This window comes from Maylandia zebra, linkage group LG19 (assembly GCF_041146795.1).
Source record: "Maylandia zebra isolate NMK-2024a linkage group LG19, Mzebra_GT3a, whole genome shotgun sequence".
Lineage (NCBI taxonomy): Eukaryota > Metazoa > Chordata > Actinopteri > Cichliformes > Cichlidae > Maylandia > Maylandia zebra.
The window spans coordinates 21568399-21594028 of NC_135185.1; the positions used below are offsets into that span (position 1 = coordinate 21568399).

Genomic DNA, 25630 nt, shown 5'->3' on the forward strand with positions numbered 1-25630 from the left:
GCTGGCTCACTCAAGTACATTAAAAGAAGAGAGAGCAACACAATAACAATTTTCATTAAGCAAATTTATTATCATAATCTGACAAAAGGTGAATAAAAATGGGAGAACTATAACTCAATCAAACCAAAGTAAATGAAAATCAAGTTGGGTGCCTCAAAGGCAGCAGCCTTCAAGGAATAGAGAGAGCCGTCTTGAAAGGAAGCCAGGTTATATAGGCTGCCAATCAGGTGACGTCATTTCATTTATTAGATTTCATCGATTAGCACTGTTGCCTCACAGTAAGAATGTCTTGAGTTTGATTCCATCCCCTGGCTGGCTTTGGACTTAAATTATAAAAAAAATGTAAAATGTGTAAATTTTTGTAATGTGTAAAATTACAAAAACAGCTCTGGTAACTCATCGGCCAAATTGTCTTGTAATTATACAGCAGAATTGTTTTGCTCGTTGACAAAAAAGTTCATTTTTTAGACACTTCTATAGTAGATAAAACCAGGAACAATGTTTATTGGTTGATTACTTTGATATAGTATGAATAGCCATGATGCAGGACTTTTTCATTATGATAAGCTATAAAACTTGCAAAATTGCAGTTCATATTTTCCAGAGTGCCCAGTGGGCCAGTTTGGTGTCTTTGCTGGGCCAATTCTGGCCCCCAGGCCTTATGTTTGACACCCCTGGCTTAGAATATCTATAAGTGGGTATAAATGCACACACTAGCATGCTGCATGTTATTTTGATCTACATTGCAGACACTGTTTGAGACTGTAGCACCGTATATGAATTTTTATCAGCTGTTGAGTCATTAAAGCTTTGAAACTCAATCTTTGTTTGTCCGTGTGTACTCGTGTTATATTTGTGCCTTTTTTATATATGTGTGTCTTTCACCGTCTTTTCCCAGAGTCTGTGTTGTGGAAGAGTGAGGCCTTGAGCTTCTGTAAGGAGGGTCTCCGCTCGCCTCTCACCACGCTGCCCTCTGAAGCTCTGCAGACAGAGGCTCTCAAGCTTTTCAAGGTTGCAGTGTGCCCACCTCTCACCCTTCTCTTTCTTTTGTTCCATCCCACTTACTTTTGATTATGCTTTTCCCTTTTATCCCTTTCTCGGAATCCCTTTCCACTTCTCTATCTCCCACTCACTGTGAGGATCTGTTCAAGACATCATCCATCCCACTCCAGTTTGTCCCCCTCTTTAACCCCTTGTACTCTTGGATGAGCTCTGCAGCAGTCTCCCCCCCCCCCCCCCCCCCCCCCCCACCCCACCCCTCCTGCCACTAAACCAGATCAAAGGCTGAGGACCGAGGGGCCCAGCTCATCAAAAGTGTTGAAGATAGATAATGGCCTTGATTATCTGCTTTCATTGAAGCTAACTGTTCCTGTGGTTTAGAGCCAGCGTGAAGGTAGCCCTCTTTTAAGAGGAGACATGGGAGGTCAAGGCCTTCACAGAGTGACAGCAATGGATATGGAAACTACACGATAGGGAAGAAGAAATGGGATCAGAGCAGAACAAGGACCTTGTAGGGAGATGGCAGATTCTTTTCCTCTCATGTCAACCAGAAGCCCCTTCCTTCCAATTTATGCTTCACAGCCCCACCAACTACATTAGGATTGATGGCTGAATAGATCGGCTCTCTCTGACCATCCAGCCTTAAAAATTGTCCCAAACACACACAATGAAACTGAATGAAAGGACGTTGCATGCTTTTCAAGTCTATGCTCTACTTCATGTCTTTGAAGTATTAATGAGACTGACAAGACTGATTAAACCTGTTAAATGGCGTCTTTGTCTTCAGCTGTCACACTGAATGAGAACAAAGTAATGACATTCACCCTTTTCCCCCCCTTACACTGGAGCTCTTCTTGACCTCATGCTGGGATATTTTTTGTTGTTTTCATCACCCGAGTGTTATGATCACCCAATCCTGTATTAATTTAACTGTTTTAAGTTGCTTTCAATATGTGTCCCTTACTTTTGTGTTCAGGTTTCTGGGTTTGTGTTTGTCTCCACCTGTTGGTAGCTCAGTGCCATTAAATTTTGTTTCTTTGACATTTTGCAGTCCTGTCAGCTCTTCATCAATGTGCTGGTTGAGTCTCCATCTATTGATTACCACACCTCGCTGGCCCAGAATGCTTTGCAAGTGTGCCTGAACCACCCAGAGCTGCAGAATGAAATTTACTGTCAGCTCATCAAACAGACCAACTGTCGGACGCCACACAACTACTCTCTCACACAGGTCAACCCACTACACAGTAAAGAGTCAGGAGCCATGTTTAAAGCGCTCAGACATTAATTTTTAAATGTACTTTTTTATGTACTTAAAATATATTTTTAAAAAATGTATTTTTTAAAAATATATTTTAAGATAAAACGCGTTAGTTAAAATATGTCTTCTTTTTCTATCTCTCCCTGCAGTGCTGGCAGCTGTTGTCTTTGTGTGTGGCTCTGTTCCTCCCTCAGCAACATTTTCTGTGGTACCTGAGACAGTATCTGCAACGCAATGCTAACCCAAGGTGAGCTAACTTAATCCACACCTTAAAATATAGCAGAAAAACTCCCAATACATAAAAACCTCTTCTAATTATCTTTTCCCTTTTTCCCACCACATACAGGAGTGAGGTGGGGAAATATGCAGTGTATTGTCAGAGATCTTTGGAGCGAACTCTGCAGAATGGAGAGCGGGAGGCTAAACCTTCACGTATGGAGATAGTTTCCATCCTTTTGCGGAACCCCTACCACCATTCACTACCTTTCAGCATCCCAGTTCATTTCATGAACAACACCTACCAGGTAACACATAGCTTACCAGGTAGCTAGCACAGGTGTTGTAATGACTATACCCCTGTTTCGAGAAGCAAATAATACATTCTTCATGCACAAATTTCCTCTAGGCTTTCCTTTAGTTGTATATATTTTAGTTTGCATCTATACCTTCCCAACTGTACTTTGTATATGTCCTTTTTGGAAAATGAACCTCCTTTTTATTTCTGTTACATTTCTAATCTGCTGTTGCAGTTTTTTGACTGCCATTGGAACTACAAACTCCTGCAACCACTGCAGAATCTGAAACTCAGTGCCAGCTGTGTCCTTTGTTTTCTACTATAGGTAGTGGGATTCGATGGGTCGACTACAGTGGAGGAGTTCCTCAACACGCTGAACCAGAGGATTAGCATGAGGAAACCACAGCTGACTGGATTTGCCCTCTTCACTGATGATCCATCTGGCAAAGACCTGGAGCACTGCCTGCAGCCATCTGCCAAGGTAGGGCTGTGGGTCACAGACCATTAGTAGATGGGAGAAAGCTGCTGTACAGAAATCACTGATGGTTTTTGGCTCTGTGGTTTGAAGGTAGATCATCTGTCTCAAATTTTCTAATAAGTTAGAGGATCAGTAGTGAGTAGTGGGATTATTTTTTGGCAAATTTACACTGTCCAAACATTTTTTGACAACTTAGGATGTGGTCTAGTATAGGACAACCTTTCTGTGTTTTAATTCTACCCAGTCATATTTAAAGTAGTGCCTCTAGATTTTTTTAATTATTGTTGTTAAAAGAATCCACCATTCCACAGAAGTATAGGTCTGTCTGGCTCATGCAATGCACTGTATATAAGAGTTTGTGTACAAATCAGAATCTCTAAATCACCAGCTCACTGTAACATGAGTGAAAAAATGTGTGCTTGTATGACTTGAGACTAACTTTTGCTTTTCCCAGATCTGTGATGTTATTTCCAAATGGGAACAGGCTCTAAAGGAGCTGCATCCTGGGAAAAATGAAGGAACACGGATTGTACGGCTAACATACAAGAACAGGTATGACTTCTATTTTCATATCTCAATTTTGTAGCACTCAAACACATCAGCAACATTGTACTTTTACTCTATAGTCATAGAGATGTATTTAAAGATTTTTTTAAAAAATGTTATAGACTGCAAAGTGAAATATGCTGATGTTATATCTCAATTTTCAGTTTCTCCCAAGAAAACGGCCTTAATAACAATATGCTCTTGTATGCAGGTTGTATTTCAGATCTCAGGTAAAGGGAGAAATGGAGCGAGAGCGCCTCTTGCTGGCATACCAGGTGAATGATGAAGTCCAGCAAGGCCATTTTCCTGTAAACAAAGAGCTGGCTCTTGAAGTGGCTGCCCTCTTGGCCCAGGTCTGTAACAATTCTATCAAGAAAAAGAGACTTTTTGGAAGGAAAAAAATGCTATTCTTTTATCTACAGTGCTGAAATGTATGATTTTGTGCGTTTTCGAAAGCCTTTTTGTCTTCTAACTATCTGTTTTCTTTTGTCCTCCAGGTTGAACATGGTGATTTGGACAGACCAGGTGCCTCCTCTCCCTCTGGCTCTTCTCAGCCTAAATCTCAAATAATTCTCCTTCAAGCCTTAGAACGCTTCTACCCAAAACGCTACAAACAGGACTGCAGCTCAGAGCAGCTCAAGTAAAGAAAAAAAACCCCAAAAACAAATAAACGTGCCATTCCACAATTTCTTAATCTAGAACCTGATCTGAGAACTTTATAAAGCTTTGTTATCCTGCCATATTTTAACTCACCACTGTTCCTTTTATCCTCTCAGAGACCTTACCGAGCGTCTCGCCACTAAGTGGTCAATGCTGCGTGGGTGCAGTGCATCCGAGTGTGTAAGAATATACCTAACTGTGGCTCGGAAATGGCCTTTGTTTGGAGCCAAGCTCTTCAGTGCCAAGGTAACAAAAAAAAAGTTGAATACATGTCTTCTGTTGTTTTGTTACTGATGTTATTCTATGTGAACTTTATCGCCTCCTGTTTGTCTAATCAATCTTTAAATGTCGGTCTTGATGTGATTCTTCATCAAAACCAAAAAGCATACTTAGATCATTTTGAACCAAAACCTTGAACTAAGCTTTCAAGCCCAAACCTGTTTGAGACGAAGCTGTATAACATCTGTAAAACGACCCTTCTTTGTTTCCCCTGTCCACAGCCTGTACCCCCCTCTACTATTGAGCAGAGCCAGGTGTGGCTGGCAGTCAATGAGGATGGATTGTGTGTGCTGGACTACACAATGGTGAGTTTCAAGCTGAGCAGACCATCCTGTCATGTGTTTTCAGAATAAAATCTGCTGCCAGAACAATTTAGAATTTAGAAAGTCCATTCTTTTATTGAATTTCCGGCTTGACTTTATAACTGTTAAATCTAGAGATAGCTTTTAACTGCTGCAGCAGCTGGATAGGACACAGCTGCAAAGCTTTCTTGACCCACTGGTCTGGAATGATTTTCGTTCTGTGGTGTTTTGAACACCAGAAATCCCAAGGAAAATAAAACGGCCAGCCTCTGAATTGACATACTTGACCCTGACACACAGCAGTTCCATCATGTAAACTATGCTAACGTGAGCTCTGTAATTTTCTGCAGCTCATGTTGATTCATTTCATTCTTGGTCTGGCGTGCAGACCATGTGCCTTCAGAAAGAAATGGGAGAAAACAAAGTGAAAATCAGAATAAGTTGCTGGAAATTATGTCACATATCTTCACACTCAATTTACTCCTCAAAAAGAAGGAGAAACCAAAATGATTTCCTAAGTGAATTCCATACTATATAATGGGGTCAGCAATAAAATCTGAACATGAATTCTGTTTATATCCACTTCACTGCAGATTTCACACTGGCAATGCTCCTTTTTTTCAGCACACTCTGGTCACGTACTCCTACCAGTCTGTGATTACCTTTGGTGGTTGTCGTGATGATTTCATGGTGGTCACGAGCCAACAGAGGGAGGCTGGAGCCGGGAAGAAGAGCGTGGAGAAGCTGGTCTTTGCAATGCCTAAACCTAAGGTATACTTCCTGCTTTTATCATTGTAATTATATATCTATTTGTGGTCAGATTGCATTTACCTAATCAAGGTAAACATATTCAGTTGGCTTTCTTGCATTTTCTGGGCTTCCAGCTCACCTGAATTACATAAAACTCATTAATATCATTGATTTTAGGTTGTTAAAATCTATTTTCACTCTCATGTCAGATACTGGAGCTGACTCTGCTCATGGCCAGCTACATTAACCACTGGAACCCCAGCCTCCCATCTGCCTCTCACCAGCCCCTCAGTCACTGGGATGCAGACAGCAGGCACTTCCCAACCATGAACTACACCACCAAGGGCCCCACGCTACTGTGAATTGCGAAAATAAAAAAAAATTGAGAAAGACTGTTAGTAGAGGGAGGTTTGATGGCAGCAGTTACTATTACTTTGCATTCATCTGGAGTGCACTGGGTTGCATGTCCTGAGTTTTCATTCTTACAGAAGAGGTACTTTTATTAAAGTTTTTATTATTGTTGTTGTTCTTATTAAGAGTTAGAATTAGAAATGTCAGGATCAGTCTTTTAGACTATTTATTTCAACACAGGTGTTTCAACTTTGCATTTCATAGGTGCTAGTTCACTTGGGAATTCAGTGTTGAAATTGGACATCAGAACCATTCCTGAAATACTGTAATGATCTGAGGACTTGATGATACTCGATGTTCCCACTTGCAGAAGTCATAATTTGTCTGCCTGTGTGTCACTAGAATTTTTCATCATCAGCGATCAAAAGTAAATGACAATGAAGCAAGAGTCTGAATATGATGAAGAGCTGCTGCTCGTTTAGAAAGGAGCTAATGTTGCGTATTTTAGGACAGATTCATACATTTTAATCTGTTAATTACCCATAATATAATATTTGACTAATGTAGGGCGGCAAATAGCAATTAATATGGTAGATTGAAATGACTAATTTCTCAATTATCTAATTAATGAAATATTTTGTCCTGCAAATGTCAGAAATTTCAGTTGATGCCCCTCACAGATGTCTCTCTAGCAAATGGACAGATTCAGATTTAGTTGAAAAATAGTCTAAAAAGTTGAAAGTTGGAAAAATATTTGACTCTTGAGTTACTGGAAACAGTGAATTGATAGTATTTTCTTGCTTTGTTCTTTCACAATAAGACAAAATGGTCTTCCCTAATTACACTAAACATACAGTATATTTAAAATTACATTATTTTTAATAGATCATCAGGCAAACAAAAGGAGAGAACACTTTCTTTCTTTCTTTTTTTTTTTAAAAGAGCTATCAAAATATTATAATGACTTGAACTGTTTTGGATAAACCACTGTCTTGCTTATGTTCATAATAGCTATTTATTTCTCCATAACATTAGGAAATGTTTACCACAAATGTCACATTTGTGTGGGGAAAATGTAGTTTCCTTTGTGTAGCAGAGTACGTCTGGTTACTGTATTGACATATGTTGCAATTGTTTAAAAGATGTAGCTTATATGTCTGTGTGTGGTTATTAAAATAAATGATAAATTCCTGACTTTTTTTTTTTAGCTCCAGTTTTGTATAAATTTTGTTATGTAGACTATTTAATACTTCAGAGTGGTAGAAAGTATTGCAACTAAGTACATTTTTTTTTAAATTCAATTTTCAATTGTTTTATTTAAATAGCATCAAATCACAACATCAGTTGCCTCTAGGTGTTTTATATTGTAAGATAAAGACCCTGCAATAGCAAAGAGAAACCCCCAACAGTCAGACAACCCTCTAGGAGCAAGCAATTGGCAAGAGTGGGAAGGAAAAACTCCCGTTTAACAGGAAGAAATCTCTGTTGAGTTGGGCTCAGGGATGGGCGGCCACCTGGCATGACTAGGCGTGCTTCCATTTTTATTAATTATGTGTCTAAGGAAATGGTAGAAACATTTTAAATGCTATTAACACTTGTCCTATTTTCTTTTCCTGGAACAAATGTTCCACTGGCTTTCCCTTATGAAACACTCCTGCTACTAAGTACTATAAAGTTTAATCATGAATCAGAAGGTTTAAGCAATGGTGACAAGAATCGTGTTCTAGCCAAAGCGTCCCTTGGAGAGCACAGAACTTCTTCTCTCATTCATTTTGTCCATAAACTTACCTTCTGTGCTGGTTGTACACAGCCTTCCAAGTATATATTATCATGCTCTGTTTTTTCTTATCCAAGGAGGTCAAAGTGGTAATGGTATTTTCCTGCCAAATGTATGCTATAAATTCCAGATTTTTATAGCTTGTCTGGAGCTCTTGTTGTTCCATAACTACTCTCATACAAAATGAAATTCTATTATAGGGCTCACTGCTAAATTTCTACATGCCTTCATTTCTAAACAAAAAAGAATATCTTTTGCACTTTATCCATGGTGCAATAAGGCCACATGCTCTATTTGAATTTATAGCAAACAATCTCAATGTTGTAGCTGTAGATGAACATTTGCTTACCTTGAAAGTCTTACTGGGTGTGTGTTTAACTAGACTAATGTTTGCAAAGGAGGATGTCTGTACATAGTTTAAAAACATTGTGTTCGTATCTGACTGTTTACTTCACAAAGTCATCCAGAGTTTACCCTTTGCTGTTTTCTCTGTAACCTTATGTTCTTTAAAAATACACAAAGCAGGTGATATTTCTTAACTAGTTTCTTCAGAGTGCAGTTTGGCATCCTAAATGCATCAATTTGCTTAAAAGTAACACAGAGACAAAAAAGAAAAATAAGAAAAAAACAGTGCTGGAGGAAGAAAAAAGTTTGAATAACAGAACAAATTATATTGTGAAGAGTAAAAATACTCAACTCAGCACTACACAAAAAATGACCCTATTCAAACGTATAAATATACAATAAATAATGTTACAGGGATTCAACAGTGTGAGTCCTACATACATTTCACATCTTTGTAAAACAACACATTTAACTGGAAAAGCAATGGGAATCTACAGCACCTGCTCTTAATTGACCTCTATGGATCACAATGTCGGTACATTACAAAAGGGCTCGCGCAGATATTATGCAGATATGCATGCATTCTACAGATAAAACAAAATGCATGACTTTAAACCGTTATAAACACTTTCAAATATGAACTTTGGACAAATGGGATAATTTCCAAATTTGTCTTTAGCTGACCTATTTACACACTTGTACAACACCACATCACATGGACCTTGCACCACAAAGCTGTTTGACTAATGTGTAATCTGACTTGCCCCACTGCTGTGTTTTCACGTTGACTTCTACCGAGTGACGTCTGAGTTCACGGTGCATGGCAATTACACCATAGATGCCGGGTGTGTGTGTGTGTGTGTGTGTCAATATCTGATTTTATTTTATTAATTTATTGAAGAGGTATTGTATAGTGTGTTGCTTCTAGATCCCCAAACCCCTGAAAACCACGAATAGTGCTCGTGAGTGGTCTCATTCTGGCGTGCACACCAGGGCTTTGACCCATCTAATATTATAGGATTATAATTAATTTAATTAAAACGCCTGCATTTGTAATATAAACAATGCATAAAGATTTAATAGCTGCCTTTGTTTAATATAAAGCACTAAGTGCATATTAATTATCTATACATAGGATTATTTGCTTTACGTTTATCGGTGGCTGGATTAAATTAAACTATTCAGAGAGTGGAGAGGTAAGTGTGGGCCCGTGGGGGGGTAACTACTCCATATTAGCCTAGCCTAGCCTAGCCCGTGAGCACTCGGATAGATAGCGCTGCTGCGCTGTCTCCAGCTTGGGCTGCCGCTACAGGAGCAGAGGAACCTCTGAGTCAACCGTGAGCCGCACGGGGCAGGACACCACCGAGCAGCCTCACCGAAGAGCACGAAATCCACAGGTTTGTTGCGAGTTAATCAGCACCGACGTAGGTGTAATACAGCATTAACGCCACAGTAGCAGTAACCTTACAGGGCGTGTAACAGCGTATGGCCGTGTTTTCTGTGACAGGGCATCTAAAAACACTAAAAATGACAGCCACAAAGCCACAGAGCATGCTCCGAGAAGCCTCTCGTCAGGTCATCGCCGGTGGATCCGCTGGTAAGTCCAACCATGGTTTAACTTTTAATGATTTTTAGACGATTTATTGAAATCCCTTGACACTTCTGAAAGCGTGAACGTAGCGAGGTGAAAGCAGCATCGCTACACGAAAAGCACCGACGCACTTCTCCACTACTTTCTCATTAAGCTACTAACTGTTTCTCGTTGTCCGTGGAGCCCAAAGATTTTCTTGTGCTGCCAAGATAATTCCCACCCTCCTCAAATGCTGAATTTGCACACCGGGACATAAAGCCAATTGTGCGCATGCGCGCAACTGCTAATCAACTTAGCTTTCAGCTTTAATAAATTGCTGAACGATATTATTGCTGGACAAGCTTATTCAGTACCAGTTTAGACAAAGAAATTAGGTAAATGCTCATTTTGACATCACTGTTATTAAAAGTATAACTTCCATGCAAGTTGTTTTCTATCACTATTTGTTTTCCTTAGATATGTAGTAGGCTAATAGTCTTGGAGATGCGCGTTATTGATTGGCTCCCAGATCAAAATCTGCATTTGTTTATCAGTTGAGTAACATTTTCAAAATAGAAACTCAGTAGAGTGATGATATTCTTCTTAGTGAGCACTCCACTGAAGGATGGAGAGAGAGGCAGACTTCCATTAAAGTTGCTAAAAGTTATGTTACATTAAAGGTGGATATGAGGAGCAGTGAAGTATGCACATCTGGTTACAGCAGTTTTGAAATTATGCTGATTTTTTTCTAAGACTGTTTGCCTAAGATCGGCACGGTTAAATGTGTTGAAGTCCAATCTGTCAGTTTTACACCAGCAACTCTCAGATATTTCTGTGATAAACCTAGAAAAAGCTGAAGCTGAAGAAGTTAACCGTTTTTAATGTCTTCAGAAGTGCTTGCAAAAAAAAATACTCAAATTGGTTTTAAATGGTGCTAATAAACTCTTTATTTTTCCAACATATTAGAATTCAAAATATTTTTATGGCTTTACTTTATTACTCTAAATACTTTTTGTGCATAGAGAAGATATATGTCGCCTTACCATTACTGTGTTTTAGTATTAGATTATCCATTCTGGATTGTCTCAAATGTTCAAATATTTTAACAGTGTTGGAACTAGAATAGAGTATTTCTAAAGACTCCAAAATGAAACGTAAAGTTTAAACCTCTGGCTACCATGTGAGGGGGAAAAAAAGAAGTTCAAATTGAGTGGGTCACAGTTGCAAAGCGAGAACAAACTAAATAACCTTTAAAGTGTCTTTTGTCTATGGATACAAGACACTTGAAAGATCATGAAATACACACTATCCTTCTTATCATCAGAGACAGAACATGAAGAACTAACAAAAAAACAACTTTTTAAAAAATGTGAACAGCAAACAGCTTTATTACAATCAGTAACACAAATGTCCTTCACTGTGTTCTAAAAACAATTGACAGCAACTCTGAAATGAAACTCAACAAATGCTACATTCATTTTAGTCCCGGTGCTCTCAGGCAACGTCATCACTGAGCGCTCCACACTCGGCGACCTTTAGAAAATCCCAGGGACCTCAAGGCTGTACTATTTACATATTTGTGGAGTGCAAAATGAGTTGTTCTATTTTTGCGTTTTTATGTTTCAAGTTAAATCACTTGGGTTGTGATTTATTTACCTTCATCTGACACCATGATGGAAGTGGGTTGCTGGGTTTGCATAGTCGGGGATATACAGATGGATTCACTGCTTATTTTAAAAGAGGAGATCTTTATAGCCAATTTCAATGTGTCTGGCTAGAGATAGTCACACTTCATAAAAAGAAGGCAATAGTAATTAGTGGTCTTATTATATATCTAATCAAATGAAAGTTAATTAAATTTCACAGTGAGAAGGGATAGTTTACTAACGCTTTTATGGTTTCCTAAAAACAGTAACGTAGCGTCACTCATCCAAGTGACTTCTTCATTCTCAGCTGACTGCAGGTTTCCCAACCTCATAATTGCAAACTAGCACCACATGTTAACAGCTAATTGTTAATCAGTGGTGCTAGATTTCAGTCATTATGCAAATATACTGTTCATTACCATGTTTCAATATTCGATTAGCCTTGTCTCAAAATATTGAAATATTTGATAACTTTGGTGCTAGAACAGTTTTTCCTAAAGACTCTCAAATTAAACAGGGGTTAATTAGGATTTAATTAATTTAACTATATTTATATTTTTGAAAAAAAGAGACTTTAAAGTTCATCAGCTTAGAAAAAGGCTCTTTCTTAATTTTAAATTTAATTATGTATTTAATTTGCTCGTTTATCTCTTAATTTTAAGTGTTATATAAAACTTAGACATCAGAGTCAAACTGGGGTTCTGTCACTTCAGGATTATGAGTTTTAATTCTGTATGAAAGACACCATGCCTAACCAGAAAGGGAGCAGAACTGAGCTTTGTTTTGTCTTTGTCTTGCTTCACAACACTTTCTGAGTGGTGAATGTGAAATGCGTTACATTTGAAATGTTGAAATTGGCCACACACTGGTTGTGGTTCACTGCGTTAGAAACTGTGCGTCCACTGTTCTTTATACTGGTACATTTTTGTGAGATGTGTATATATAAAACTATAGTTTTTATTTTGCTTATATTGTAGGATAGCCAGGGAATGATTTGAACAAATAAGCAGAAGTCTCCGCTGTTGTCAGTGATTCTGCAGTTGCTGGAATGTCTTTGGTTAAAGATTTGCACGGTTAGTCATTGAATTTGAGTAATCATTTACCCTTTAAAAAGAACCACTGTGAAACTTCAGCTTTAGTTTCCATTACTCTTGATGTGCAGCTCACTGTCTGACAGTTTGAACTTGTGGTTTGTGTGGATTTCTGCATTGGATGTGAGGGGGAGAAAAAGAAAGTTGTGGATGCTTTGTTAAAGTCTTTTAATGCATACAAGGATGCAGTCATTCCAACAGAATTTCTTTTATGGCAAAATTTTCATTTTCTAAAAGCTGATTTTTGTCTACATTAACTCAACCTTTAACATGAATATTATATGTTTATTTAGACATCAAGGTAGTTGTGTTCCTCTAGCCATTGTTTGTTTGTAGACTGAAGTGGCGGTTTTGCAGTTGCAGGATTGCTCATTATTTTGCAAAAAAATTAGCAAAATGGTATTTTTTTTTTATGTAGACAAACCAAATGGTTTGTCTATATAATGTTATTTTTCATGTTGTTGCTGATGTCCTCCTCACTGACTTTATCTATGATTTATTTTTTGTCTACATATAGTTTTTATCTTAATCTTCCAGTTTAAGAATATATTTCCTAAATATTTAAAGACTGGACTAATATAATATTCACTTTTGATATGCCAAAATATTGTTTGAATCATTCGCAATTTTCTCTCAGTATTTCGGAGCAATATTTACATTGCACTTCCATATTTATATTAATATTGCGTGCAGTATTTATATTTCTTTTGCATTTGTATTGAAACAATAAAAAAATGTAAATTACTTCATCACACGGATTAGCTATAGAGTCAAACCCAGTAACTTTACAAATGCCTACGAAACCTCTTGCTCAACATTATATTCGCCTCCTTTCATCAAAAGATTGTCTTTCGAGGTGAAAGTGAAGCCTAAAACACGTATTCTATTTCATCAGTCTCGTTTTTTATGTGCATGCCAATTTTGCTGACTTGCAGTCTTCTGTTATTGGCTAAACTGGTGTTTCAGTTGTCATGCCATTGTTCTTACTTTTTATGTGGTTAAAGCTAAAAGTGAGTAGAGGCCTTTTGTGACCGGTTTGTTCCTGTGCCATATTTGTCATTATCAATTTAAAGGCAAATAAATATATCTATATCTATATATCTATATAGATATAGATATATATATGAAATGAGGTGTTATATTATATTATTGCAGCTTGTCTATCCTTGTCGATTCCTCACAAGCCCCCTGGGTCTGACAACCTTCTGTCTTGATTCGCACTCATCTGTGATGGGGGCGTTCAGGGGGCAGAGGGTTATACCAGAAGAGAAAGACCTCACTGTTTTAACTTTTTTGAAAATCTTGATTCTGTGTTAACAGGGAGACTGGAGATAATTTATGTACAACCTGGTCACAGGGCTTTAGTTAAATGCGGTTTGAGCGAAGAAAGCTGTATTCGTCACTCTGTAAAGTGATCTGATTTCAGCTTGGCATTCTAGGTGCAAGCAGCTATTTTTGACCTTTTTATAGGGTCAACACTCTAACTGGGCTCCATTTCTTTGTAAAGACGGGTTGTGAACTTCTTTCCTGTGATAAGCTGACAGTTTGTGGAGTCTGTGTGTCTGTTTCAATATGTTTTTTGGTGAATATCGAGTTTCTGTGAAATACACTTTTTTGCAAATTATTTTGTTTTTAAACAAAACTGAAACATTAATTTCAGTCTCTCCTTCCTCACAAAGTTTAAATCTTAGTCGCGGTTAGTGGGTTTTAGGCCCATCTTTTGAGGAGCAGCATGTACTCTGTATTGTGTGAGGGTGTGTTAAAATGGTAAAAATGGTAAATGGCCTGCATTTGTATAGCGCTTTTCTAGTCCATAGGACCCCAAAGCGCTTTACACTACATTCAGTCATTCACCCATTCACACACACATTCACACACTGGCGATAGCAAGCTACATTGTAGCCACAGCTGCCCTGGGGCACACTGACAGTTAAACAACTGCATTGTTGACACAACAAAATAAGAGAGTAGACAATATTTACAAATGAATCTTATAAAGTAGAAGTTGAGGAAATTGTTCATTGTTGTTACCAGTGCGTTTGCAATAGGTCTACATTCCACATATTATCACAACAGAATTATTATGGTTAGAATTATAAAATAATTCAGTTTAGCTTCCACAGTGGGGTTGCTTGTTTTACTTAGTTTACATTGATTAAAAATGTGGGTTTTTTTTTTGTTTTTTTGTTACAGATTTAAATGTATTCATTCGTTTATTTAATGTAACACTGGTTTATTTGCTTATTTATACAAACTCAACATTAAACTTATCCACCCAAAACTGCCTAATTCTTGTTTTTGTAACATATCTGACTAAAATATACTAAAAGATAAAGAGCAGTATGATTTTACAGCTAGTTTTATTTATTTATTTTAAATTTACTATTGTAAATTAGTAAATTTTTACCAAAATAGGTAAAATGACCATTGTCGTTTATCAGTTCGTTCATATATATATAATTTTATACATATTTTTTATTACTTTTTAATGGTCATTCAAACTTTATCCACAAGGGGGTAGTAGTTGCATGTTATGTTTAGTTTCTTGGTAAAGGGAAGTTGCAACTTTTTAGAGGCCAAGCTTCAGTCACTACCTTTGGATGCAAGGAGACAGTAGCCATTTGTGCTGCATCTTAAAGGCAGCTTAAAAACGTGTTTTCTTATTTGGAGGGGGAACAAGGCATATCGTATAGTAATAATTTCCTTTAAGCTAAAAAAAAAAAAAGAAAGAGAAGGAAAACATTGAAAGAGTATAAATATTAAAATAATGCAGTCATTATGATTAAGTACCGAATGGACCAAATATAAAAATAGAAAATCTATCCAGTTACATGCTCTTTGCTGTAATGTTTTCTCAAAGTCCTTTGTTATTTCCTCGGTAGATGCTTTTTTAAAACTCCATGAGTAAATCGATCCGTCTCCAGCAAATGGACTGTGACGACATGAGACAGACGCCCCGCGTGTGATTACTGCAGCTCTCCCTCCAGACTGTCAGAGCCTCGCTCAGACCGCACCGCAGCTCCTTTGATATAATTGGTTTTAAACAGCGGACCTGAAATCAGTCGGGAAAGAACAAATAAAGCCACTTAACCTAAATGTAGGAGAGGAAGAAAAGAGGAGAGGAGGAATCAAATAAATAAAGTCAAACCAAAGTGTGTGCGCATAGGCTACGTGTGTGTGTGTCTTTGCAGTGGTGGGGGTTATCCACTGACAGAGACGCGCAGTTAAGGAAGAGTGTTTTTTCTCCGCGATTCCCGAGCGGCTGCACCAATCACAGCCGAATTAGGCCTAATATTTATTTCCAGAAACAATTGTAGCCTACATGTTTCAGCAGGGCTTTGATTGAACTCCCGGCGGACATGTTGTAGACAGATGTTTAGATGACCTCATGTTTGAAGTAATGTTGATTCTGGATGGGGTGCTTCTTGGCCTATTCCTCTAAATCAGCTCTCTCTGCCTCTCATCATTTTTTCTTCTTTTTTGTCTCAGCCTAGGGCATGTGGCGGCTCACATCACTCATATTTAATATGTGTTTTGGCTTAGATTAAAAAGCACCCTTATACATTTTTTTACTCCGTCTTTGACAGACACATGTCCACCCATGGGGTCGTGGATGGCTTGGCTAAAATGAGCCATGATAGTGCTGAAGGATGACTACTTAACCGGACACGTGTGTTTTCTTCTCTTTAAAAAGAAGAAGCGGGATTTAACACGAATACCTGCTGGAATCTTTCTGTCTGATAGACGAACTGATTTCTCGATCGAAGTGATCTCACACATGAATCCGAGTGAAATTCTCCACGATGTTTCTTTAGGAATAAATTGCACGCTTCAGGGTGTGCAGCATGTAATTAAAGTAACCCCTCATTTAATATGGAAGAAGTACAACACACCAATCAATCCTAAAACAAACACCGAAGATTTATTATCTCCGTTAACTAATTACCTTCCCCGGTAGATGTGAATGATCACAATGCCATAAGAAATTAGCTGAATGCGAACAGGCATCAAGTTTAATGGTAGTCTAATTAATGCACTACAAATGCCTCGCATCCCAAAATAGTTAGAAGCCAAAAGGTTAACTGGCGCTGAGATTTTGATGATCAAATAATGAATGCTTTTGCACAATTTGGCGTCGGTTGATATATTTTAGATCGGTATGATTAGGCCCGAATTAGCCCTCAGATCTTAAATGAAACTTAAAAAAAAATCAGTAAGGTATATTTTAACAAACAAAATGATCCTATGGTCCAAAAACAGCTGTAACATCTCCCAAAAGCATATTGTCCACTACTTACGCGCACAAAGCAGACATCATGGTGATTTTTCGTTTCGAGACAGACGTGAGGAACCTCAGCTTCTTCCTTCTGCGTTAAGAGACAGGGTGCAGGCGGTCGTGCACCCCGACTCCCCGCTACAAGCGTTGCAACTGCGTTTTCACAGCAGTACACGCCTGTGTCTGAAATATTTTAGTTACCCTACATTGAAAACAATCTAAACATCCATTTTCTTCATTTAAAAGTGCATAATCGCTAGAGTAGCCTCGTTGATTATGGTATTAAAGTAGAATTTAACTCTTAATTCCAGCAGCACAATCTTCACTGTTTCACTTTAGCCGTGTCTTCGAGTTAAATGTCTTACAAGGCTTTAGGCTGCATGTGAATCATCGTTATTTTGACAAGAGCCATCAATATTCACTGAAATTTCCCGACTCCGAGTGAGATCGGTCTCTGTCAAACCTTAGAACATAGAGTCCTTAACGCTAAATTCAAAAGTGAACAGGCCTGTAGTCTCTCAGTGTAAAACGTAAAGCTTACGAAATTCAAATGGATTTAAACAATCTCTATTTTTCTTTTTAAATTATCTTTTGAAAAGCATAGTAGAGTTAGGTTAAGGTGTAACATATTCCTGTATCTTACTGATGCATTTAAGACGTTAATCCGTCAGCTGGCAGGTAAGACTATTAAAAAAAAATCCCTATTTAGTGTGTTATGATGTGATGTGACGTATGAGCTCCAGACGCGCTCCCGACGTTATCTTAACGACATGATTTATGAAAATGTTTCACTGGTGGAGTTTCTGGGGGTCGGAGGAGGCCAAGCGTTGGGGAGAGAGCACCCAGAGGAAGGCTGTGTGTGAAATGAGTCCAGCCAAGACGCGAGAATTACCGGATAGTACTTGCTCGAGCTCGCACGGTTACGCGCACGGTTTAAACTTTGAGAGGGAGCCAGGGGAGGACGCGCGCACTGCAATGACTTCTGAATCAGCATTGTTAGTCAGGGAAAGTCCAGCGGGATACATGAATGATACAAAACTGCCTAATTTATGAAACGGCCACATAAATGCATACAGTGTTCTATTATGCCAATCTTTTGCAGCCATTCTAACACTTAATGTCATTTCGGGCTTTTTAATGCATAGTAAATCTTTGATTTTAATTGATGATAATTGAGCCTATAGTTATTTCCCCCCAAAGCAAACAGCTATAAACATTATGATTGTCCACCACATGCTTTATTGGTGTGTGGGTGACATTAAAGAATACGCAAACTATAGTCTCTTTAAAAAATAAATGTATTAAATTGTGTGTATGTATGTGTATGTATGTGTGTGTGTGTGTATATATGTATATATATATATATATATATATATATATATATATATATATATATATATATATATATATATATATATATATATCCCATATACATATTAAATATGTGTATGTGTCTGTGTGTGCACTGCAACTCTGATGTTCATGAGAAAACAAATGTCTGACACTGGTTGTAAATTCAAAGTCTGTGCATGTGTGTATATTAATTCCTCAATGCTCTATTCAGGAAGCGTCCTTGTCTAAGCCAGACAGTGTTTGAAGTTTGAAGTAGTGCGAATGTGATTGAAGCGGATCTCCTATTTTGTGCATGCATGGAAGGTCAAATGCAAAGACCCCACAACATTCTCCTGACATTCTCAGCATGAGCATTCAAGACTGCATAATTCAGCTGTCCCGGTTCTCCCAGTAATTATTTGCTGGAATTGTTAAAACAGTGATTTTGGATGCCGCTATTGCAACAACTTGATTGCAACCAGTTATAGTCAGTCTGATCTGTGCGATGATGCTGTTGTTTATTAAGCATCATTGCACTATTAAGTTGTGGTACCGTGCATACATCTTAGCAAGCCCGGCCTAACAGCCTGCACTCACAGGACATTTATCATACATACAAGTTCTTAGAATAATAATAATAATTATGCTGTTATGGTAAGTATGGATTCAGGAAGAAAATTATGATTGCTCAACATGGGAGGCTTTCTCTGGATCATTGCCTTCTATTTAGAGGTACTTTTTATTAAAAACAGCACAGTGTACTACAGGCAGCTGATTTTTAGATTGTGGCACAAATGGTGTTTCATTGCATCATTGCAATGATTTCATACTGCAAACAGGATGATCACAAAGAGCCTCTACACCTTTCGCCACACGACACTTTACTAGTCAGCGTGCCAGCCGTACACGTCATCATTTTGCACTGTATGTGTGGGGAGCATAAAATAGAATGCTAAACTAGGTGGAGGACAGATGTGTAGGGCCCACTGAGATCACACCAAAATTCAGAAGTGAAAAGTGAAGGCATACATAGAGCAGCACATGGCAACAATAATAAAACTGGGAGGAAAATCAGCACAACAAGCTATGCTTAATTGAGCACTTAGACTAAGTAGTGAAGGGGGCAGAAAGAGAGTGACCTTGTAAGAAATGTTGCATTTACAGTTGTGAGAATCAACTCTGTGTTTAGGTGTGTGTATGTGTGCAGCTGAATTATGCATTCGTGTGAAGGAAATGGCTGTGCGTGTGTGGGGGCTGTGTTTTCATGCCACAAAATGGTCAAGTGTATGTGTTTGTTTGTTTGTTTTTGCGTGTATGTGCATCCAGATGAGAAATTTATGCTGGGAAATGGGATATAATTGCAAGTGTTTGCGCGGACATGCGTGCAAATGCATCCAAGGAAATAGATATACTTAAGTGAGTGTGTGTGTGTTCTGCATGCATCTGGATTATGTTTTCAGATATATTTTTGAGTCTTCAACCTCGCAATTAAGTCACAGTAGAAACAAATTCTTTCTTTGGAGAGCAGCTGTCAGTCATCCCTCCATCCCTCCTAGACCTCCTAGACATTTCTACCTTTAAACTTTATGAAAATTTCCAAATTACATTTTAACATTCTGATTTTTGAGGATTTTGACTCAAGAGCAGCATGTCCTCTGTTTATCCTCTACCACCTTGTTCCCTATGAACACTGACATGTGTTGAAAAGTCTTGAATTGGGCATTTAACCTCCTGCCCTGTAACTCATAGCCACAGTTGGTAGCAGGTCAGACATGTGGGCCTGTGGTAGAGGTAACCACTGGATGGATTCCTAATGCTAATTTTTCAGGCTCACTGACTTTTGATCGCTTGTTTAATAGTTTTTGTTTTGTTACAGGAAATCTTCTCCCCTCAAAAAAGCCAAGGCCACGGCAAACCTCATGTTATTTCAACTGAATTTGATACAAGAGTTCAGATACTGTAATTACAAACCCTCCATGCTCCTGCTGTAAGCACTGAAATATAAATAAACATAATAAGTACTGTCAAAAAAACAAAAACAAAACCGGACAAACTAAAAACCCTGAATTACATGGCTTTTTCTGTGTATATGTATTTGTGTGTGTGTGTGTATGCATTGATGGATGTGAGCTTTGTGTGTGTCTGCCCTGTGATTCTCTGGATGAGCTGGAAATTTACAACACAGGTTTTTACAGTAAGCCCTGGCCAAAAACTGTAATTCTTTCTCCCCTTTTTAGCTCTGCAGTTGGGAGACAGGCTTAGCCACTTTGGGTTAACTCTATCAAGATGAACAGCATTTGGGCCAGTGCAGTAATCATAATGTAATTTGTTGTGCTCATGGGCCAATTTGTGTCGTTTCAGGGGACGTATCCCGTGCCTGGTGGCCATGCGAGGAACATGTCTTGGGGCAAGGCTTTAATTAGGGAAGCTCAAATTTATAGACACTTTGTATTATTTCTGATCTTGAGTGGTCGGAGGATGACATAGTTAAGTGGACTCTGGCAGAGGATGAGGAAAAATCTGATAATGAGAAACAAAACGGAATGAAAGGTCATGCTAGGAATTTGTTTACCATTTCATTATCATTTTGAAATCAAAGAGTTCTGCAGTAAAATCAAAGTGGACACAAATGTCACAGTCTGGAAAGAGTTTGTGAAGAACAGTGAGAGGTATGCACCAGTTCTTTTCAATTTATTTGAAATAAGGATAAGCAGCAGAGATGGAAAGGAAGCTGCTAAGTTGTAGAAAAGAGCAGCGAGTTAGTGTGTTAATGTTCATCTGTTGGTTAAGGCTGTGGGTCTGAAGACGGTGCATTCTGAATGTATCTGGTTTTTATTTCTGAGAAAAAGACAGAGCGTAAAACATCTGTTCATAGAAGAAAGAAAACAATCCAGGCTTTTCAAATGTGGGCATTAATTTGCTATTTAATGAGGATTAAAATGTTTTCTTTTTAGAGAACAATGTGGTTAAATTATTTCATGAATATGATTAGTTTTGACTCGTGTGTTGAGTTAAGCATTTTTTTCTTTTCTCATCTGCACTTTTAGTAGTAAAGCATGGTTATGGTAATGGGTTTTCAGGTAATATGAAGGGGGATAACTGTGTGGATCCTTTCATATGCATGTGCAAATGATTTCATTTTACCAGAACTCTCAAAGTCTGAGATATCCTTCACATCTGTGTTTAGTTTGCTGCAGGTGTCACTGGAAATGTTAGTATTACCAGTAAGACTAAGGTGTGCAGCAGACTTTGTCTATATTTATTCTGAAAGGCATCCAAGCTTTCCTTCAGCACAACAATTCTTTAAAATTGTTTCATCCCACTCTGAGATCCAAATCGTGACTCAGATGCGACACAGAGTGTATTTTCTATAGCCCGTGTGAGTTTTAAAACAAGATTTCACACTGAGATGCTTTCAGTAGAACAGAGACCTCACAGGGCGCTGGCCTGGCAGCTCCGCGGTGTTTGAAGCACGTCCAGGGGGAAAGCAGTGGCCGAGAAATGGGACAGAGGACGGTTAAGTTATCAGTGGTCTGACAGTGCGAGCGCTCAGCTGGGCAGCTCTGTAATCAGAGGCTCTAACAGATGCTTTCTCGATAAGAATCCCCCAGAAGCTTTAAAGGAACACACAGGTGGACAGCTGTTTCTATAGCGAAGCACTGATGTTACTGTCTTCAAAAGGAGAATGTGAATCCAACAATAACTATAGCTGAGCGTGTTTTTCAACATGTAACGCTACTCCTTTTCTCACTTACATATTAGCACTGATAATTTTTTTTCCATTGAGCCTATAATTTTCCATATTCTGATTAGAAGTTTTATTTACCTCCATAACCCAAATTTGTGTTTTCCAGGTCTGCACGTGGTTTGTTGAAGTTAGAGGGGAATCAGTCAGAACATTTTCCTGCATCTTTGCCTATACCGCACAAGGCGAAATCTTTCGAGAGCTCCGTTGGTGTTCTGGTCTTTCCTGAATTGCGGTACTCTCGGGTGTGTTTCATAATGGTACTTGGACCGTTGCAGCCTGATATATCACACCCAAGGGAGAAACTGCACTCGGCACCAATCTATCAGTCCCGAGGCTGAGGAAGGCAGAATGACACAGTCATGCTTCTGCGATTATAGCCCCCCCCCCCACACTCGCCATCATATTTAGAATTTAAAGCGAGAGTAGTTTTTTTTTGTTGTGTTTTTTTTTAATTGTGGGAAAAGTCTTGAGTGATCTTATTTAGACAACTGCGGTTTGGCAAATTTTTGTTTTTATTGTGATTATGTTAAGGTGTTAGTAAAGTATTTTCTGCTGGATTATTTTAGGTCATTCTGTAAGCCGCTGTATAAACAGGAGAAAGTAAGTAGATCTGTTATTAGACCACCGGTTGTTACTACTCTTTATTTTAATAGTTCATTGATATTTACATCGCCTACATTTTCAAATTTAATACATTTATTATTCTAGTAACTGTGATAATGATTAGAACAATATTACTAATTTTTGAAAACTTTGCTTTCTACTTGATACAATAACAGTATGGCTCTTGGTTTTTCTTAAGTGGAAGGGAGACAAGGTAATTACCCTTGGGGCAATTAGAGAAAGGGGCTGAGGGAGTAGCAAAGTCATTTTCTAACCCAAACATCCTGGTCCGAGGGGCCGGAGTGGCTGGACAACCTCCTGGAGGCCGCTGGCTGGCTCGCTGGGAGCCGTTCGCGGGAAAGCAGATCAGGGGTTTGTTTTCTTTCTCTGGAGGCAGGCCTCTGAAACTTCTGCCAGATGAACTGCACCTGAAATGCAGCAGCTCTCCTACTACCGTCAGTAGAGGGAGTGATTTACTGTACTGTGCCAGGCCTGTGTGTATATGAAATGCTTTAGTCAGCTTCATCACATGGTGAGCAGTATGGTAGATCAGGAGAGTTATTTTTCTGCAGCCTCCTTAGGGTGGCTTGACAGTGTTTGTGTGGACCTGTAAACATACACAACCCACATAATATTTAGCTTATTACACTATATGCAGTAAGTTGGCAGTATGCAACAACAGCAGGAGAAATAAATGTGAAAAGCAAATGTGGTTTCTGTGGCTTCACTTTATTTCACAGCATCATCAACCTGTGCTGTACAGTCAGAGTTTCCATTTGTTGGTATTACTCTACCATATAAAGAAGTTTGTCTTTCACTAAAGGAAATATCATAAAGTAGCAATCCCAAAAAGAAAGAAAAATATCAGCGTTAATTATTACTTATTACTTAATTGACCAAACTTACTAGGCATGTCTAACTTTTAATAATTTTAAAAAGAAAAAATAAGATTTTAATAAAATGATGAGTCATTAAATCACAATTAAAAATTATTATCAGTTGTTCCCCTCTGCTATAACTTTACTTTCTTTAATTATATACTGATTAATTAATTACTAACTTACTTATTTCTGCAGCAAAGCTAATTTCATGGCCATTATGATGCCCAAGGGCTGTGTTTATAAATATTAAGAAGTAGCGAGAACCACAAAGTAAGTTACAATATGATACCATTCTGCAATATGATACGTTGCCCATAATAACAATGGTATCAGAGACTCTGTAATACATTTCAAGACAGTTGTCTACTATACATTAAAAATATTTGGATAACTGAAGAAGAAAAATACTCAAAAAAAAAGTGTTTTTTTTTAACCTAACAGGATAATATTGATAATATTGATAATGCAATGTCATGTCATGGATTGCCAGACATACAAGAGCTTTTCAGGAGAGGGAAGTCCATTTTAACAATAATACCAGAAGGAGGACTTTAAATTTTGTTGACTAATTAATTTGAATTGACTGAAAAATTTACCAAGAGCCAGTGTACCAAACGAGGAGTCAAATCTTCCCAAAATTCATTTTCTATAAGGCTTGGTGAGTTTCTCTGTATCCAATAATGCTAAACTGCAACTTTTGGGATTTTAGTCTTTGTGTCTAACAAAATAAGACTCTTTGATCAATCAGCCTTATGATAAATTATGAGAGAACAGTTTAACTGACAAACAATTTGCAGCCTTTCAGAGAATATCTGGCGTTTTCATCAATTAAAGAATTAGTCCAGGAGATCTTTGACACACTAATTAATAATGATAATAATCATTAGTTTCAGCCCTGGTTGGGACTCTTTAATATTTCAGTTAACGTACAACCACTGACAGCAAGTAAAATAAACAGCATTGATCATCTTGATATAATACATTATAATTATACACACTCCTCATGTTAACATCGCTCCTCAATAGCACTCGCTCCCTGCAGGCCAACTGGGGGCTTGTGGGAGACCAGTAGCCTCCAAACTCCCCAACAAGAATCCAGTCAAACATCCATAAATGTACTGTGACAAATCTGATTCCAGATGTCTCACACCACAACCACAACACCCAAGGAATTCCCTGCTGAGACCCAGAGGTTATATCTTCATGCACCAACTGGTTAAACGTGGACTGTAACAATTCTGAAACCAAGACCATAATCTTCTTACAAATGGTCCCATCGCAGTCCCATCTTCCAGGTGAAGAAGCTCATGTGAAGCCGTTGTGTAGTATAAGCATGTTAGTCTGCTGAAAGCCGTAAAGTTTAAAGACTGCTCTGATAATGTGTGAAATAAATCTCAATAATACAGCTTTTTTTCTCTTTTTTTTTGCTTTTATTCTTGATTAAAAATCCAGGCTTGTGGTGTAAAATAAATAAATAAATCTCTGGGAGTTTTTTTTTTTTTTTATTCATCCCCTTTTAAGAAAAATTGGCGTTTTAACCAAACTGAAATTAAACCCCTAGAGGACCTAAACGGTGTGGCTTTAACGTTATGGCTGATCTGTGTATATGAAGGCTGGATTTAAGTGGTCCAAGTACAAGATACAACTTGTATGACCATCGTTGCTGTGCCTAGCCTGCCATGCTACAAAGCGTGCGGACAAACTGATGTGGTCATTGGAAAGGGTACATTAAAGACAAGTAGTTAAGAGGAGATGAAAAACAAGAGCTCAGAAAGATCTGGGAGTGGCCGCAGGATAAAAAGAAAACACAAGACAGCACTGGCACTTGCTCCTCTGATCCAGTTGTGCATTGGATCTGAGAATCACTCTGCGAGCTGAGTCACAGATCTGACAGTATGGGCCAAAGAGCAGTTCAGAAGCTTAACGGCTTGTGAGTGATACCCATCAGGGAAGAAACGGGGCGTAAAGCTCTGCATAAAAGTCCTACATGAAAAATTGAGCTTTGTGGGAAAGCAAGGGGGAAAAGGGTGGTTTTGCATGTATGTGAATTAGGCTGAGATGCTGTGAGCTGACTACACGACAAATGTAATCCATTTATTAGTCATTGTAGAGAAACTGATCCCTCCCTGCGCGTAGTTTTATACAATGTGCGTCTTTTTCATTTCTCTGTTTAAAAAAAAGAAAAGAAAAAAAGATGATTGTAAAGAAAAAGTAGGTGAGCTGG

The 25630-nt window shown here is 38.2% G+C and overlaps 2 protein-coding genes across 3 annotated transcripts in view; both read left to right on the forward strand.

Annotated features, from left to right (window-relative positions):
• The window catches only part of plekhh1 (pleckstrin homology domain containing, family H (with MyTH4 domain) member 1), a 33828-nt gene extending 26497 nt beyond the window's left edge, over nucleotides 1–7331 (forward strand). For both annotated transcript variants that reach the window (XM_004540212.3, XM_004540213.3), the window contains exons 19-30: nucleotides 899–1011; nucleotides 2051–2227; nucleotides 2407–2504; nucleotides 2604–2781; nucleotides 3097–3252; nucleotides 3704–3801; nucleotides 4007–4148; nucleotides 4293–4435; nucleotides 4572–4701; nucleotides 4956–5039; nucleotides 5661–5807; nucleotides 5996–7331. In XM_004540212.3, the coding sequence (XP_004540269.2) occupies nucleotides 899–1011; nucleotides 2051–2227; nucleotides 2407–2504; nucleotides 2604–2781; nucleotides 3097–3252; nucleotides 3704–3801; nucleotides 4007–4148; nucleotides 4293–4435; nucleotides 4572–4701; nucleotides 4956–5039; nucleotides 5661–5807; nucleotides 5996–6148 (1619 nt within the window). In that variant the 3' untranslated portion in view covers nucleotides 6149–7331. The remainder of the gene's footprint in view (nucleotides 1–898; nucleotides 1012–2050; nucleotides 2228–2406; nucleotides 2505–2603; nucleotides 2782–3096; nucleotides 3253–3703; nucleotides 3802–4006; nucleotides 4149–4292; nucleotides 4436–4571; nucleotides 4702–4955; nucleotides 5040–5660; nucleotides 5808–5995) is intronic.
• A 2099-nt stretch (nucleotides 7332–9430) lies between these two features.
• slc25a21 (solute carrier family 25 member 21) overlaps nucleotides 9431–25630 on the forward strand; it is an 85406-nt gene continuing 69206 nt past the window's right edge. The window contains exons 1-2 of the mRNA XM_004540214.4: nucleotides 9431–9656; nucleotides 9767–9856. Coding sequence (XP_004540271.1) covers nucleotides 9787–9856 — 70 coding nt within the window. The 5' untranslated portion in view covers nucleotides 9431–9656; nucleotides 9767–9786. The remainder of the gene's footprint in view (nucleotides 9657–9766; nucleotides 9857–25630) is intronic.